The 15251-nt window shown below is 36.9% G+C and overlaps 2 protein-coding genes across 2 annotated transcripts in view; one reads left to right on the forward strand and one right to left on the reverse strand.

Annotated features, from left to right (window-relative positions):
• TBCD (tubulin folding cofactor D) overlaps window positions 1-15251 on the reverse strand; it is a 281185-nt gene that overhangs the window by 195430 nt on the left and 70504 nt on the right. The window lies entirely within an intron of this gene.
• On the forward strand, window positions 3782-12943 carry ZNF750 (zinc finger protein 750). The gene is made up of 3 exons (XM_019502468.1): window positions 3782-4572; window positions 9271-10870; window positions 11304-12943. The coding sequence occupies exons 2-3, from the start codon at window positions 9468-9470 to the stop codon at window positions 12013-12015; spliced, it is 2115 nt and encodes a 704-aa protein (XP_019358013.1). The 5' UTR covers window positions 3782-4572; window positions 9271-9467; the 3' UTR covers window positions 12016-12943.

Here is a 15251-nt window from a genome sequence, read left to right on the forward strand (position 1 = left end):
CCCCCCCCCCCGACTGGTAGAGACAGCTGTCCATCATACAGCCCTGCCCCCTCACTGTCAATTGGCTGAAAGGGCTTTCCATCTTGTGGTCCCATCACTCGCCACTGATTGAAGAGGGGCAGTGCCACACAATAGGCAGCCCTCTCAGCCAATCAGCGGCGAGAGGTGGGAACAGCAGCCATTTTGCCACAAAATCTGCACAAGTGCAATTTGGAAAGGTCCCTATCAATAGCCTGCCCTGTGAATATGAACAAACAGCTCACAAAGACTGTACAGATAATCTACCCAGATGTCTCTTCCAAAAACCAGGAATTAGAAATTGTGAGGTTCAACGTTTTGGGGCACAATAAGATTGGATTCCAATAAAATTCCACTATTCTGGGTTTGGTCTTAGGTAACGTAATTCAACCATGCTGATATGGACACTGAACCAGTGAATACTATTCTGCATCTCAAGAGTCTGCAGATACAAAAAACAGAGTCCTAGACATGAAGCTTTGAGCTAATAGGGTAAGATATTGAACTAAAACAGAGATTGATCCAATATTAAAATATAGCCAGTTTGATTGATTTTTTTTTTAAAGTTGACAACCCTTAGCAGAGACAGAACCAAAAATTATTTAGAGTAGATTTGTTAGGTCCAGAACAAACTGAGTTGTGAAACTCCTCCTTAAATAGTGCTATAAGGAAACTGGCAAAGCCAGCAATGACCATAGGGAGAGAACTGACCAAAGAGATGCAAGACATTGTTACCAAAATCTTGGGATAGGGTTATAAAATGGAAGCAATCCAGAAAGGTGAAAAACATAATGTTCACCTCTTTGCTGTGTCAACTTCCTTAGATTTTCTTAATGAAGACAGCCCACATTTTTTTCACATAAAAACATAGGAAGGGAAAGTGATGTTTCTCAAACTAGCTACAAAGGGCTAAATTAAAAAACATAATCATTAGCTACCTAATCTTATGCACAGAGAAAACACCAGATATTGATTACTAGCTTCTACTAGGTCTTAGTATACAGGAGCTATCCTATGCCATCAGTTCTACTAGGGAATCTATCCCATGAGTTAGTATTTCAGGTTTTTATATCATTCAACCAAACCCAAAATGCCTCCATAGTTTGCTGAGCTGTTCTCTTCTGCAGCTCTATTTCAGCCATAGCTGAACTGGCAAATCTGCTTAATAAGAGACACTTCCAGGGCATGGCTACCATTTAATAAGCACCATATTATACCTAGACCCAGGCAGTAAGAGGAACTACTTTACTGCCTGTCTTAAACTCAGAGTCAAGAGACGAAAGTAAAATAAATCAACAGATCTTAAAATGAATTGCCCTTCTGTCTCAACTCAGTAAATGCCCCCTGTATTAACAACGCTTTCAAGAACTTCTGAAATATCCCAAGGACAATTTTATCTGATCCTAAACAAGGAAATCTACGACAGTTTCTTAAGAACCAAACAGGCACCTTTCAGTTAATAGAATGGGGGGGGGGGGGGGGGGGGGGGGGGGGGGGGGGGGGGGGGGGGGGGGGGGGGGACATAAAATGGTGTCCTCCATAACCTGGAGAAGGGATAGAAGCAACAAACTAGAACACACATTTTCAAGAAGCAAAGTTAGGTACATTAGTCATGTCTGATTTCACTGTAACTATCTTAAAAGAATGGATTAGGAATATTACACAGTTGGTAACCCAAAAGATTATCTTCCAAAACTACACAACCGAGGAGGAAGCTGGAAGAGTATACATACCCTCTATGACCTTAAGAGAAAGGATAAGGAATATTGCATAGTTGGTAAACCAAAAGATTATCTTACAAAATTTTACACAACTGAGGAGGAAACTGGAGGAGTATAAATACCCTCTATGACCTTTAGACTCAAGGAAGATCTCAACAGTAACAAGGCACTGGTTCTCTTTTATCAACTGACAAACTGCAATCAGGAAAACTTTGAAAACAAACACAAGCACACACTTTTCCTGACATAAGCTCTCCAAATAAGAAATCACTCTAATCGTCTCAGAGATATCATACAACTGCAAAAGGAAAAGGAGGTGGTGCATGCAAATGTGAATAGAAAAAGGAGACATCTACACATAAATACATCTATTAAGCTGCATATGCAGCCCTAAAAAATGGTGAAATTCCCGACTTTAGAGACCGAACTTTTAAATAACCTTTTCTTGGGTCCTAATGTTTCACATCACATTGCTACCTCAAATAGGCTGGACTCTGTCCCTTTTCTAAGCAAAATAATCACACAAGGAATCATACCTTTATATACAGTATTAAATCATATTTTTGTGCTGTTTTATATTACATACAAAATACTGTTAGTTGTTGTTCCTTAAATTATTTGCTTATGTTGCAGTAGCACCCAAGGACTAAGTAAGAGTCAGCAACTGATTGTGTCAGATGTAGCAGCAAAAAGGAAGTCCATTCCTCAACAAAAGACATGACAGCCTAAAGTAAAATTAAATTCTCCCCTTTGTTTTTCATGTTGTTGCCTTTACTATTTTGAAACATAAGGAGCATATCCCCTACAGTCATAAGGCATCTGAATGCATTCTCTGTTATTCAGTAGCAAGAAAGAGAAGTCTACCTACGCAGAAGAGTATAGAAAAACACTTAAACTTCTTTTAGATCAATACACTCAATATATTTTCTGCAAATATACATCATTTGATTCTGGCAAAAGATTACTTACTAACAGTATCAGAAATTGAACCCCTGTATTTATTCCCATTTAGAACAACAAATTCAGGTTTACTGCATGGATAACCCAAAATGACGGACTGAGAAGTTTCAAATTTGCTTTGTGAAGGACTACTTGTAGGAATAAGAGTAGTCTGAAGTCTACTATCATCCAGTCTTGTGCCTCTACTCAGAATTCATGCACAGAGAAGCTTCTACCACATCCTCCCTATACCCTGCCTGCTATAACTTTTTCCCTTACTTAAAGACTATGTGTACCTTTATTCCATATGGATCATTTCCAATTTTATCCATAGGAGATTTCAATTCAGATTGCTAGCTCACCCGGACTCAGAATTTAGACAACAAATGAAGGACCAACATTGTTGCTGCTGTAGAGGCACATTCCCAGAGTCCAGCCTGCGTATGCTAGTGTTTAATATGGACTACAGACTAAGAAATAGCACATACAAAACTAATTTGTCTCCATATTCCTATTGTAGAGATCTGAAATAATATTCCTCTGTCAAGAGGTGCTATCTGGACAACAGATCACAATACTCAAATTCATTCAGAAACCTACACTGTGGCTTTTGACACAACACATCCACTATTCTCACCCCAAAATAACTCTCAAAAATCAACAACCATGATTCTAGGGTGGGAGGAAAGACTGACACAAAATATTAGTATCCAGTCTGAAACTAAGTGGTTAAAATCAACATTTTTTAACATAACTCACATATGAAACCAAAATGCATAGAGAAAGCTCCTTCACTTTTCTTTTTACAAATAGATTCCACCCATGTCCAGCTCTTATTCTCCTAAACTTCAGTTCTGACTGAAAAACTTGTGTTTAATTGAGGAACTTATTTCAGAGAAAATAAGAAGTATAATAACATGTTTAAAAGGGGATAAAAGTCATACAAGAATTTGATTTCCTTATTTAATACTGCTGCAAAGAAAACTTTTAGATGTCTAGTTTAAATCTGGTGAATGCAGTAATAAATTTGTCATATTTATAAAATCTAACTAAAAGGAGATAACAAAGAGGAAGCAATCTGTTTGCTCAACAATTGTCAGGCTGAACTGCAGAGGACAGAAAGTGTGAATGCAATAATCAATTTCCTGCTGAGGTGACTCTTTTCCATTTACAGTATCCGTGCATTTGGCTGTTGATTATAGGCAAGCTTTGGCAGGTTCCTGTAGCAAGCAGGCTTGAAGTTAGTTCTGTCCCGCCTCAGCCAGAGTGGAGACTCATGAAGGACAAAAAAAGATCTCAGTAAAAGTGAAGACAGAAAAAATAAGCAAGCGTGTTAAATAGCAAAGGCATTCAGGCAAGATTATGGATTTTATAAAATTAAACCCAAGTAAAATATTGTTGGATTTGTTGTAGTTTGCTCCACTTCACATGTAATTTCTCCTACTGTTTACAACCCACTTAAGTCATTAGGATGCGTCCCACTTAAAACTGATTTAAAACATCTTCAGCAAAACACATCTGTCACAATGTTCTACCCAGCTTAAACAGAAGACTACTACTACTCAGTAGCACAAACATGACAGTGCGGGAACAGAGAAACTTGCTTGTTGGAGGGCATAAAAGTGACAAGAGTTTTGTCTGATAGCTCAGATGCTGCTGAATCAAAGCGGTGGATGCAAACAAATGAATCGTAGCTTCAGGCTGGAGTAATATCAGGTGCATCTCTACACCCTGAGGGCTCAACTCCTACACTTTTTTAAATCCCTCCCACTGAAAGAGCCTCCTTCAGTTTCACTTAGAAATCAAGCAGAGAACAGGTACTTCTCTCTCAGCACTGACAGCTACAGCTTAGCCACAGGGATCACCTTCAACATTTCATCCATCTATTTAACTGGTAAGTACTTTTTTTTAAATAAAAGTAATTCTAAGAATTATAGTAATGAAACTGACATCTAAAAAGTAATCAAATATATTTCCTCATCAGTAGCACTTTTTTTTTTTTTTTTTTTTACTAGCTCCAATGTGTAGGTAGGGTAACTTCTTCTAGCAGGTGAACTTATCGTAGAGTTAAGGCTTCTGTCAGAAAGCTCCAACAAGACAAACTGATACTTTATGAGAAAGAGAATAAATATCTATCTTTCTCCCTCTTTCACCTGCCATCCCCACCCAGCTTCCCTCCTGAGACTAACTTTTCACATTATGTGTTAACTTTTCTGATAAAAATATGTTAAGCAGCTGTTCAAACCAGTTGTTAACATCTTACCTACATTATAATGTAAAACAGCACAAAAAATCATGAGCATTAGATACATTGCGCAAGTTATAGTTACTAAATAATACCCTGCTGACTTTCTCTCAAAATGTAATACTTGATTAATCTAAAAATGTATACAAAACAATAAATTAGGCAACTGTTGTATATTTTCTCCCTTTCAGCAGGTAAGCTCAGTAAGGTAATAGAAATCGCAACTGTTTGTAATCAGTCACTGATATAACTTAAAATGCATTGACTTTACATACAAAATGGAATAATCTTTATTTTAAATGTGCATCTCTGACTTATAGAAAGGTTAATGATATAAGATTGGCTTGTCTTTGATCCATTACCTTTTTAAAGTTGTTAGAAATGTCAATTAAATTTGTTTTCTATAAAGTTTGGTTACTAACTTGTACTACTAAGCTGAGTTATTTGTGCAACTGTGATTCTTTTTTCTCCACCCTCCACCCAATATCTCTTATCTCATTCTAACTCTCATCCTACCCTCTTGCCCATGTTTTCTACCAGTCTTTGAATAGTTTTGCTAAAAATTATTTTTAAGTTTAAAAGAGCTGAAAGTTTAAGAGGGAGTGGTAGTTAATCACTGGAAAATCTTAACTGGAATAAAACTCACAAATCTTGTTCTTGCAACACACCTGTTAGGTGACAATGGCATGTCCTTGAGTTATGCAATAATGCCACATCACAATATTTTAATTATAGTGTGCCCTTCAAAATGTTCCACCCCAATAAGTACTCCTGCTCAGAGAAATCAACATCACCATAAGGAATACTGCAACAATAACAAAGCCTGCACAACACTAGCACAGTCTGTCATACCAATGTCCTATAAAGAGAGATTATAATTATCACCCATGTTTGTAATAAAAGAAATTCTGAAACTGCCGCTTTAGTAGATGAGACTTAAAAAAAAAAATCTAGATTGCTCTGAACCTTAACTAACACATGCAAATTTACAGTATTCTTAATTTAAGGACTGGCTAACATACTACAAAAAGAAAGGGCTGGCAACAGTTTTGCATGTTGATAAATGAGACGAAGAAAACCTGTAGCCAACCGAAACTATGCACATTGAGGCTAAAGCGGGGGAGGGCAGTTATGCAAAAAAGACACAGCCTAATACAATACAGCGAGACAAAGGTAGACAAGCAGTACACAAACAGCTAAGAACGCTTCTGTTCTATTTAACCAACAGTAACTGAATATCCTATTTTCAATTAAAACATTAGTACAGTTGGAAGCCAGGAAAGGGCATTTAGGATATTTATAAATTAGTATAATTATGTGAATATTTAAAATCAAACAGTCAAAGTACAAATGAAATGAAGTGTAAAATACTTAAGTATTTAACATTATAACATTGTTATGGAAGATTATAATGATTTTCAGATAATATACCATCATATTATTCAGGATTTTAAAAGGAAGACTATTTTTTTCACTCATTAAAACATCAGAACGATTAGTGTTAACAGTTTAACTTTTACTTTCTCAGCAACAGTCATATATAGTCCAACCATAAAGAAATTAATGCTTCCTATATATGTTTTTTTTATTTTATTTTTTTAAAGAGTTTGCAACTATTTTTTTAAACTATCTGTTATTCCTAGTGGTATTTGTGTGATCAAATAATTAAATTTTTATGTAAATACGTATCTGTAGATACTGCTATGTTTTTCTTGGAGACTGGAACTGAAATTTGGTCTTCCTGGACTAGAAGCATGTTATTACTAGTATTTTCAACCAATGAGATGAAGGTCAGTTAGAACAACTTAGGGGCACACAACCAACAAAGAAGAGGGGATAGGATAATTGAGCTGGTAGATACTAGGTCAAAATTAAGAGAGGTAAACAGCTCAGGTAATGATCTGCTTATTCTTTGCCTATGACATAAAGACAGCTGCTTCAGTCTGCACTGTTGCATGTAGTTTTGATGAGTAAGGATAGCATTTAGGTAAAATAAAAACTTTAAAAAAATCTTGTAAAACTTTTTTAGCTGTCTTTCCTTAATAAACACAAAGCAAAGAAATTAATTGGCCACTCCTATTACACAAGTGCTTAGCTTTAAAAGTGCAAAAATCCATTTGTATGTTTAAAACATCGTAGTTCAAAATATGACTTCAATTATTTCTTTTTAACAGCATGGAATACCATAAACAAGAGGAAAATGCACACAGGATCTTATACTATTAAGCAAAGAGACTCTCTAAAAAAAAATAAAAAAAATTAACACTATTTAATATTCAATAACAATTGAACACACTGAATAGCTTATTTTGACAACAGTCTCTCTTCCAACATAATTAGTGCCTGTACTTCCAAGAAAGCTCAAAGAAGAACAAGTACAAACTGACTTAACCAAGTCTATTACAAGCCCCCAACTTTAGTTATACATCATTAGTCAAAAATCAAATACAGTAAACTTATTACAGACAAAACAAGGGCAGGTCACACACCAGGATTATTAATATTTCCATTTTTATCTGATCAAGAGCAATCCTTGTGCATTTCATCATAATTCTAATGAAACCCGGTTTGTCTCGAAGTGTATTTTTTGCTCAATGAATCATACTTCTAAGAGACTGATACTGACCAAATTTTAACATGCTACTGTGTACTTTAAAAGTTATCAGATTTACTTTGTTGTCAAGTTAAGTTATGGCAGTATGCAGGTCTGAAGCATCAAAAAGAGCTTTGATTTTTTTTTTTAGTAGAAAAACAAATAAACCATGCACCAGCAGCAATATTTTTCCAGTTATTTAAATTGTTACAACTTTATTTCATAATGGATTACAACAAAATCAAACATTTTCATAGGCAAATCTACATGCAATTTTGTCAGTCTATTTTTGCATTCACGCAAGGTGCCTTTAAAATGACAATTCTGTTAAATTAGTAAATATTTAAGTCACTATGATGTCATGAGCAAGCTTTACGTAATACAGCATTTTGCTAAAACTACTATACCTGTTCAAATAAGCAGCATTTTTCTAGCTTTGCCTTCAGTTTTCAATAAAATGTCTTGCATATAATTTTCTATTAAATAAAACATCTGATTTAAAAAATGCAAAATATCTTTATACTTTGAATAAAATTTCACAAACACATAATTAACAGTAATTCTTTACCTAAACCTACTAATTTTAATATTTCTAATTTAACTCTTGGTGTAAAAACTTTTAAAAAATATCAACCTGCACTAGTGACTCTTACAATTAATATTGCTGTAGTTTCAGGTAAGACAATAGTTACAGTACATGGTTTTGCAACAGTCATCATGTTGATAATGATGCTTAGTTTGTGATGAAATCATCAGTTTTTAGATCTCTGCCATAACACATCCTATAAAATCATGAGAACTTGACTCTGAGAGTTTCTCACGCCTTCAGAATAAGTGAACATAAAGGAACAAGCTGATACAAGCCCTCCTGACTTATCTGCTGTGCAAATCATCAGGCTGTATAAAGTATCCACTTTAGTTTTCAGAATGCAAGTGGATCATGGTTATCTGACACGTTTCTACCTGAATATAAGTGTGTGTGTTAACAGTGCGCACACAGCACATAAGGTCAGCTATGCTGCTGAAGAACGTTAAACCCATTAATGATGCAAAGCATGCCATTGGCTACATATTTTAATATCCACTACTGTCAATTTAATAAGGAAGAAGAAAAAAAAAGTGGGTGGTTTATCCCTTGAGATATTGGCAGTTCTGACACTTCTATTCTGACTGGCCAGCTTTCAGACATTTGCTTAAACTGCTAGGAGACACTGTGCCAGGCAGGAGGGAGGGCAGGCAAGTTTCTGGAAGAGCTAGGTCAGCTATCCAAGGTGCAACCAATCTCACTCCACCCTAATTATACTAAGCAGGAAATTCCCTGCTTTCTTTCTCCAACAGGCTTGACAAGCTTGTCTCTTCTCCAACTGCCAGGACCTGCCACCTCACCTCTTCCCTATCCCCTCTCCGAGCAGTTCCACCCTATTTCTATACTCTTTTGTTGTCCCCATTTGCCTTCTGAATAAATGCATCCTCAGATTTCTTTAGTTCCTTTGAAGTTACCAAGAACTGCAGAACTCAGCAATTCTGATTTTCTCTAGAAGCACCTAAACATGAATATGGGTATCTAAAATTTGGCACCTAGTTTTAAGAACTTTGGCCTACAGATCCTAATTGATATATGAAATACACTATACAAATGTCTAGGGAAGAAAAACCTCAGAGATGCATCTGAAGGAACATTTTGCTTTTGGAGGAGGGCTTTTTAATTTAATTCCTATGTGCCAGCATAGCTAACATCATTTTTTTTGTTACAGTTCCTGTACAACCAGTTGTGGGATTGGTTCTTTCCTCCCAGCCCTGACACCTGCTAGTAAAAGAGCTGGCTTCAAATCAAATATCCCCTTCTATCCTGGGGAAGTGATTCTTAGAACCTGAAAAACTGGAAGTTGAGGAAATAAACTGCAAGAAAATTATTTTATAAAGAAGCATTAAGTATCACTAAAGCAGAAAAATGAGTCTCCTCAAAGAGCGTAAACCAAAGAAGCCCCATTATATCCCAAGACCTCCAGGAAAGCCATTTAAATATAAGTGTTTTCAATGCCCCTTTACTTGCAATGAGAAATCGCACCTTTTCAACCATATGAAGTATGGTCTTTGCAAAAACTCAATTACTTTAGTGTCAGAGCAGGACCGAGTTATCAAGTGTCCAAAGTCCAGTTCCTTAGAGCCAAAGCAGATTAATCACTTAGAACTTTCAGCTAAACCGACTTCTTCTAAATCTATAACAAATGGACTGACAAATCTTGATACTAAGCCTCAATATGCTTTGGCAAAAGATGATGCAAAGGAAAATGTTGAACTACAAAACCAGGCAATAAGCAAGTTGGCTCAAGGACAAAAACCTGTCATTCAAAAGGAATTGACTCCTTCTAACACAACCACAGAAAGTGCAATCAACATTCAGCCTGTTTTGGACACCACTATAAGGCCCTCAGCATTTGTTCCTGTAGGAGAGCACAGAGAAAGCAAGGGCCCAGAAACTAATGATCTTTCGGAAATTATATCCCTGTCTAATGCAAACAAAAGTTCACCGTTTCATGCAAAGTCTGCATTTCATGCTCCAAACCACCCATGGAAAACAGGTTCCACTTTTATCTCACCAGAGTTTCCACATAAAGTTCCTCCCACAAAAGGTTTTGGTTCAATTCCACCTTATATGCAACCACTGATTCCAGAATATCCATCTCATTTTTATGACCACAGACTGGCTATCTATGCACCTTACTTGCTCCCAGGTAATTCAGAGTGCGAAAACTCTGCTCTGTCTGTCTATGGCTCACAAGATCAAAGACATTTCCTCCCCCATCCTGGGCCACTCCCAAAACCAACGTATGAGCACTACAGATTACTCCAGTATCATTCCAGTCCTCCAATACCATATGGATTTTGTCGACCAACAGATCCTCCCATTTACAGATTTCCACCTGTCGCTGGTATTAGCAGAGATCAAAGTTCTCACCTGATGGACGAAACGGCCTTGCTCTGCCCAGGTACTTTAAGTCCATCTCAACAATACCCATTAAGTTCACATAAAAAGCAAACTGATTATGACAAAGAAATTCCATTGCTGCTTGCCAAAAATCATTCCAAAGATGATCAAAATGAAAGGGACAATGCTAAAATGAGCCCCCTCGCTGGAAGTGCAGCAACAGGCTCACCAGGTAGACCCAGCCCTACTAACTTCACTCAGACAGGCCTTTTTGACCTTTCTAACAAATCTTCCACAACAATTGGCAAATATGACCAACATGAAGAAAGTTTCACAGCCTTCAGACCTGTGAGGAAAAGCACAGATCACTCAACTCTCCTTCAAAATGTGCAGACCCAGCAAGACAGGGAAGATTCACCTACCAGGTAAAAAAAAATGCACACCTATCCAGAATTTTTTTTTCATGTTCACTAGGGGAAAGCAAAGACAAATTCCTTGATGTTTTACCTATTGATAAAGCGTTATATCAGTACTTTATGTTTAAGGAAATTATTATTCTGTACTACACATCTATGTAAGCCTAGTACAAACTAGAACATTTCTATGGTGGTAATTGATGCAAGACTTGCCCATACTACTTAAAAACATAATTTTTTTCCAATCCCTTTTTGTATTTCCCTATATTCAAGAGAACTATGCAGAGCAATACGAACTCTAATATTAATTACACTGAATTACCAAGTTAAGGTGGGACCAAAAAGTTATCAAACTTCTAGTCAAACTTTCTTTTCCTAGCTATCAATGCTATCAGAAAATAAAAACTAATCAATTAAGGGTTGTTTTCTTCATTTCTTTCAGCATTGATGTCACTGATGAAGATTCACATATTCAGACTGAAAATCACGCTAACAGTGAGGAACACTTGCCCAACAGGGAGGACGACACAGGAATAGCACCACTTAATCTTTCAAAGAGGCCTGACACAAATGCAGGAGCTGTTCATGAACACACATACAAAACAGAAACTCAGAGCTTCCTGGAATTGCAGGATATGCCTCTAAATCTCTCAGTGAAAGATTCCTGTAACATATTCAGCCTGAAAGCTTCATTCCAGAGTCCATCACACGATGCTGGGGCTGCCACCACTCCAAACACTGAAAATGAAAATTCTGGAGCAGAAGTATGTAAACCAAAAAATCATGCCAGTAACACTGCTTGTGACAAACCTTTCACAGTACACAGTAATGAAGCCCAAGATTTGAAAGTAATTGATAACTGTGATGAGCAGAAGCAAACAGCAGCTGTTGCACTTTGTCAGCTAGCTGCCTATAGCCCTAGTAAAGCAAGAAGAGACAATGAAGAGCAAAGTTCTCAGGACTGTAGCACTCCATGTACAGAACCAGCCCCCAGTTCAACAGATATTCAGATTGATCATTGCAACCACAAAGCAAAAGGGCAAAAAAGGACAAGTCAAAAGGAAACAGCAAAATCACAGCAAGGGACAAAAAGAGTAAGACCCAATGACTGCAGCAGAATATTTACTCTAAGAAAGAGAACACGAGTATCATAATATTTAACTTTCAAATATATATCCTATTATATGGCAGAAAAGCTGTTAATCAGTTTATCAGTAGCAATGTAAAATTTCACATACCAACTTTGTATGGATTGGTCCCTATGAAGCAATGTTCCACTATGTAAATAGATGATATTCATAATTTTGTACTAATGTTTTTAAGTAACTGAAACCCTGCGTGTAAACTCAGATTTTGGTGAGTGAACTATTTCTTTCACAACTAAAGTCAAGGTACATAAGGTAATTTTTTTTGGCATGACCATACGATAAAATAATCTTTACACCTGCTTCTAAAACTTACAAGATTTGAAGTTTGCGAAACAACATCTAAGACATTCTGTCACTCCATTTTGGAGAATTAATTTCATTATTCATTAATTTTGCCATTTTTTCTGTTCTGAGCGGTTCTCTTTTCTTTCACTGTACCGTAGATTTAAGTCAGCTTAAAATGAATTCTGATATTTGATCTTAAATTAAAGACTGTTTCGAATGTGAATAGAGTTCTCAAGTACAACCAAGGCAAGATTATCAATATTTTATTACACAGAGGCTTACGTGAGTTCAAGCCTTATGTACGCACTTATTTCAGTTCCTCTCAACTTGGTTTAATTTAAAGCACTCAAACTCAAAACAAGAGTAGTCACAGAGGAGTTTGCACGAGTTAAATTAAACCAATTTAAGCTAACATATTAAATTAAACCAGTATAACTCTGAATGTAGATAAGCCTTAATTGTAGAAATTACGCAGTTTATAAAGAAATGAGGTAAGATTTTGTGCTTTTGCAGATTTCTTAAGCTATTTACTTTTTCTCTAATTCTGTATAAAGACTTCTAATTTTTCAAATAAAGCTATGCACTGTACTTAAAATATAAAGAATTAGTCATTAATGAGTAAGGTACAAATAAATTCTCTACGTTGTTATTGTTTGTAATGCATGCTTGAAAAAAACACTAGCAATGTAAACATAAATCACTAGTTCAAATACAAAGTGATGAGTAAAATCTGGTCTAGATTATCAGCTGCCTATTTTAAAAGTTCTTTCACAAGAAAACTACTCATGAATGAATCTATATATTTTACATCTAAGGCACTTCTCAAAATACCCCACAAAGCTGTTATCCAAGAATGCTTTATCAAAAAGCTTAGTGGAAGAACCCATATATTACTTATGATTCATCAACAACCTTGTTTGAACTTGTAAACCAGCAGCTATTGTCAACAAGACATTTCTATTATTATTGTTGTTGTTGTTGTTGTTGTTGTTGTTATTAACACAAGTTTCAGGAAAAGCAAAGCATGACCAAATATTATCCATTCTGAATAATACTCCTACCTTTCACCTCACCATGTTAGGAGGGTTCTTGTCTACCCAAAAAACACGAAGAGCCATTATATGCATTTAAAGAAGCATAGATGCTTTACAGTACAAAATGATGCAATTCTGGGGACTTCATCTAATTTCTAGTAACACGGTATTGTGGGATCAAAGGGATTCAATAAACCAGAATTCTACTAAGCGTAACGTTAATAGAAGATTCAACAAATTCTTTTTAAATGTCTAATTTGTTTCTAACAAAAGAACAATACTAAAACTTACATTCTTCTATGAGAAAAAGTTTCTTCTAGATTTTCAAATAATGGAAAAATCAATATGCTGAACACAGGAAATACAACAGCAGAAACGTCCAACAGAGACCTATTCAGGATATTTCAGACATGCATTATGTACCAAATTGTATAATTAACATTACTATTATTATTTAGATTTATATCCCATCATATCCAAAAAAGCACAAAAAACCCACAGATAAAGACACTACATCTCTCAAACAGCTCAAAAGTAGAAAACTCCATCATATCCCTTCACTCCAACTTCCCTGCCTATCGCCCATAAAAGCAAACCCTCTGACCAATAAGTCATGCTTCCCAACCCTTGCCAACCCCCACTTACATCTAAGTACAAGAGACCTCTTCCCACTCCCTCTCCAACACATTCTCACCCGCTCTCACTCCCCGTCTCGTTCCAGGGAAATTCCTTCCCCAAAGTCCCTCCCATGCCATCCCCCCTACAGAGGGTCTTTGGCTGTCCCGAAGAACACCCAACTCTTCCCCAAAAGGTATCTCCAAGTGGCACCCAAGGTGGTGGCAGCTCACGAAGACCTGCCAGCTCTGCAGACTGCCCACTTCTTTTCTCACTCTTTAGGTGGCCAAGAAAGTGCCTCAGGTGGGCCCCCAAAAGGGGTGATATGATACCCACACAGAGGAAGAAACTCTTCCTGACCTTACTGTATGCTTAGCCTAATGCCTTCAAGCACGAAGATTAATTACAAGAATTACTTTAACACAGACAGTGACTTTGTAGTCACTAGAGTCTATTCCTTTTTCTTAAGCAGCATTAAGGTATTTGCCTCAGTATCAATGGCGTTCCATCGAGCAGTTCTATACCAATACTTTTTAAAGAATTCCACATAATAGTTTTCTTAGAATTACAGGGTAGGAAGGGACTTGCAGAGCCACACTGTCCAGCTCCCTAAACAAATGCAGGATGCACTATACCTACATAATACAGGCATGCTTATCCAGCTTCATGAAAACCTTCACTAATGGATAGTCCATAACTTCTGGGGCAGCTTGTGCTGCTGCCTTTTTGACTTCACAGTATTTTTTCTTAAATTTAATCTAAATCTGAGTTTCTCCAATTTAAGCCTAATCTTGTCTTTCCTTTTCTTTATGGCAGCCTTTCAAATACTTGAAAATTATTATCGTGTCCCCTTCAGCCAAGACAAGCCAAGCAAAACATACCTAGTTTTCTCAGTCATTCCTTAAGCAGGTTGCATTTACAGAATCATAGAAAATGAGGGTTAGAAGGGACCTCAGGGGGCCATCTAGTTCAGGGGCAGGTAATTATTTCAGCTGGAGGGCTACTTAATGAGTTTTGGTGAGCTGTCAAGGGCACAAGGGTAGCCTCGCCCCTTGACAGGTGCCCCACCCCTGGTCACCATCTTGGTACTGTTAGTCCCGTCCCCTAACCCCTGACCTTTGCCACTGTAACTCCCTCCCCACTTGCCCACAAGTACGCTTTGGGAAAAAGCATTTGCCATCTTGGAACTGAAAAAAACCCAAATTATATACTAAAAATTAAACATCCACACTAACATATAGTGGTGTGGCAGGGTGGGGGGCATGGGTGGGTTGATATGGAGTTTGTGCAGGGCTGTGGATGTGTGTG

Source organism: Gavialis gangeticus, unplaced genomic scaffold, assembly GCF_001723915.1.
Source record: "Gavialis gangeticus isolate Ggan-Ray unplaced genomic scaffold, GavGan_comp1, whole genome shotgun sequence".
NCBI classification, from domain to species: Eukaryota; Metazoa; Chordata; order Crocodylia; family Gavialidae; genus Gavialis; species Gavialis gangeticus.

Excerpts from the sequence above, each read along its gene's own strand:
- ZNF750 (XM_019502468.1), top strand. The coding sequence starts at position 9,468 with ATGAGTCTCCTCAAAGAGCGTAAACCAAAGAAGCCCCATTATATCCCA. Across the intron at positions 10,871-11,303 it reads AGGGAAGATTCACCTACCAG|CATTGATGTCACTGATGAAG; the intron begins GTAAAAAAAAAT and ends CATTTCTTTCAG.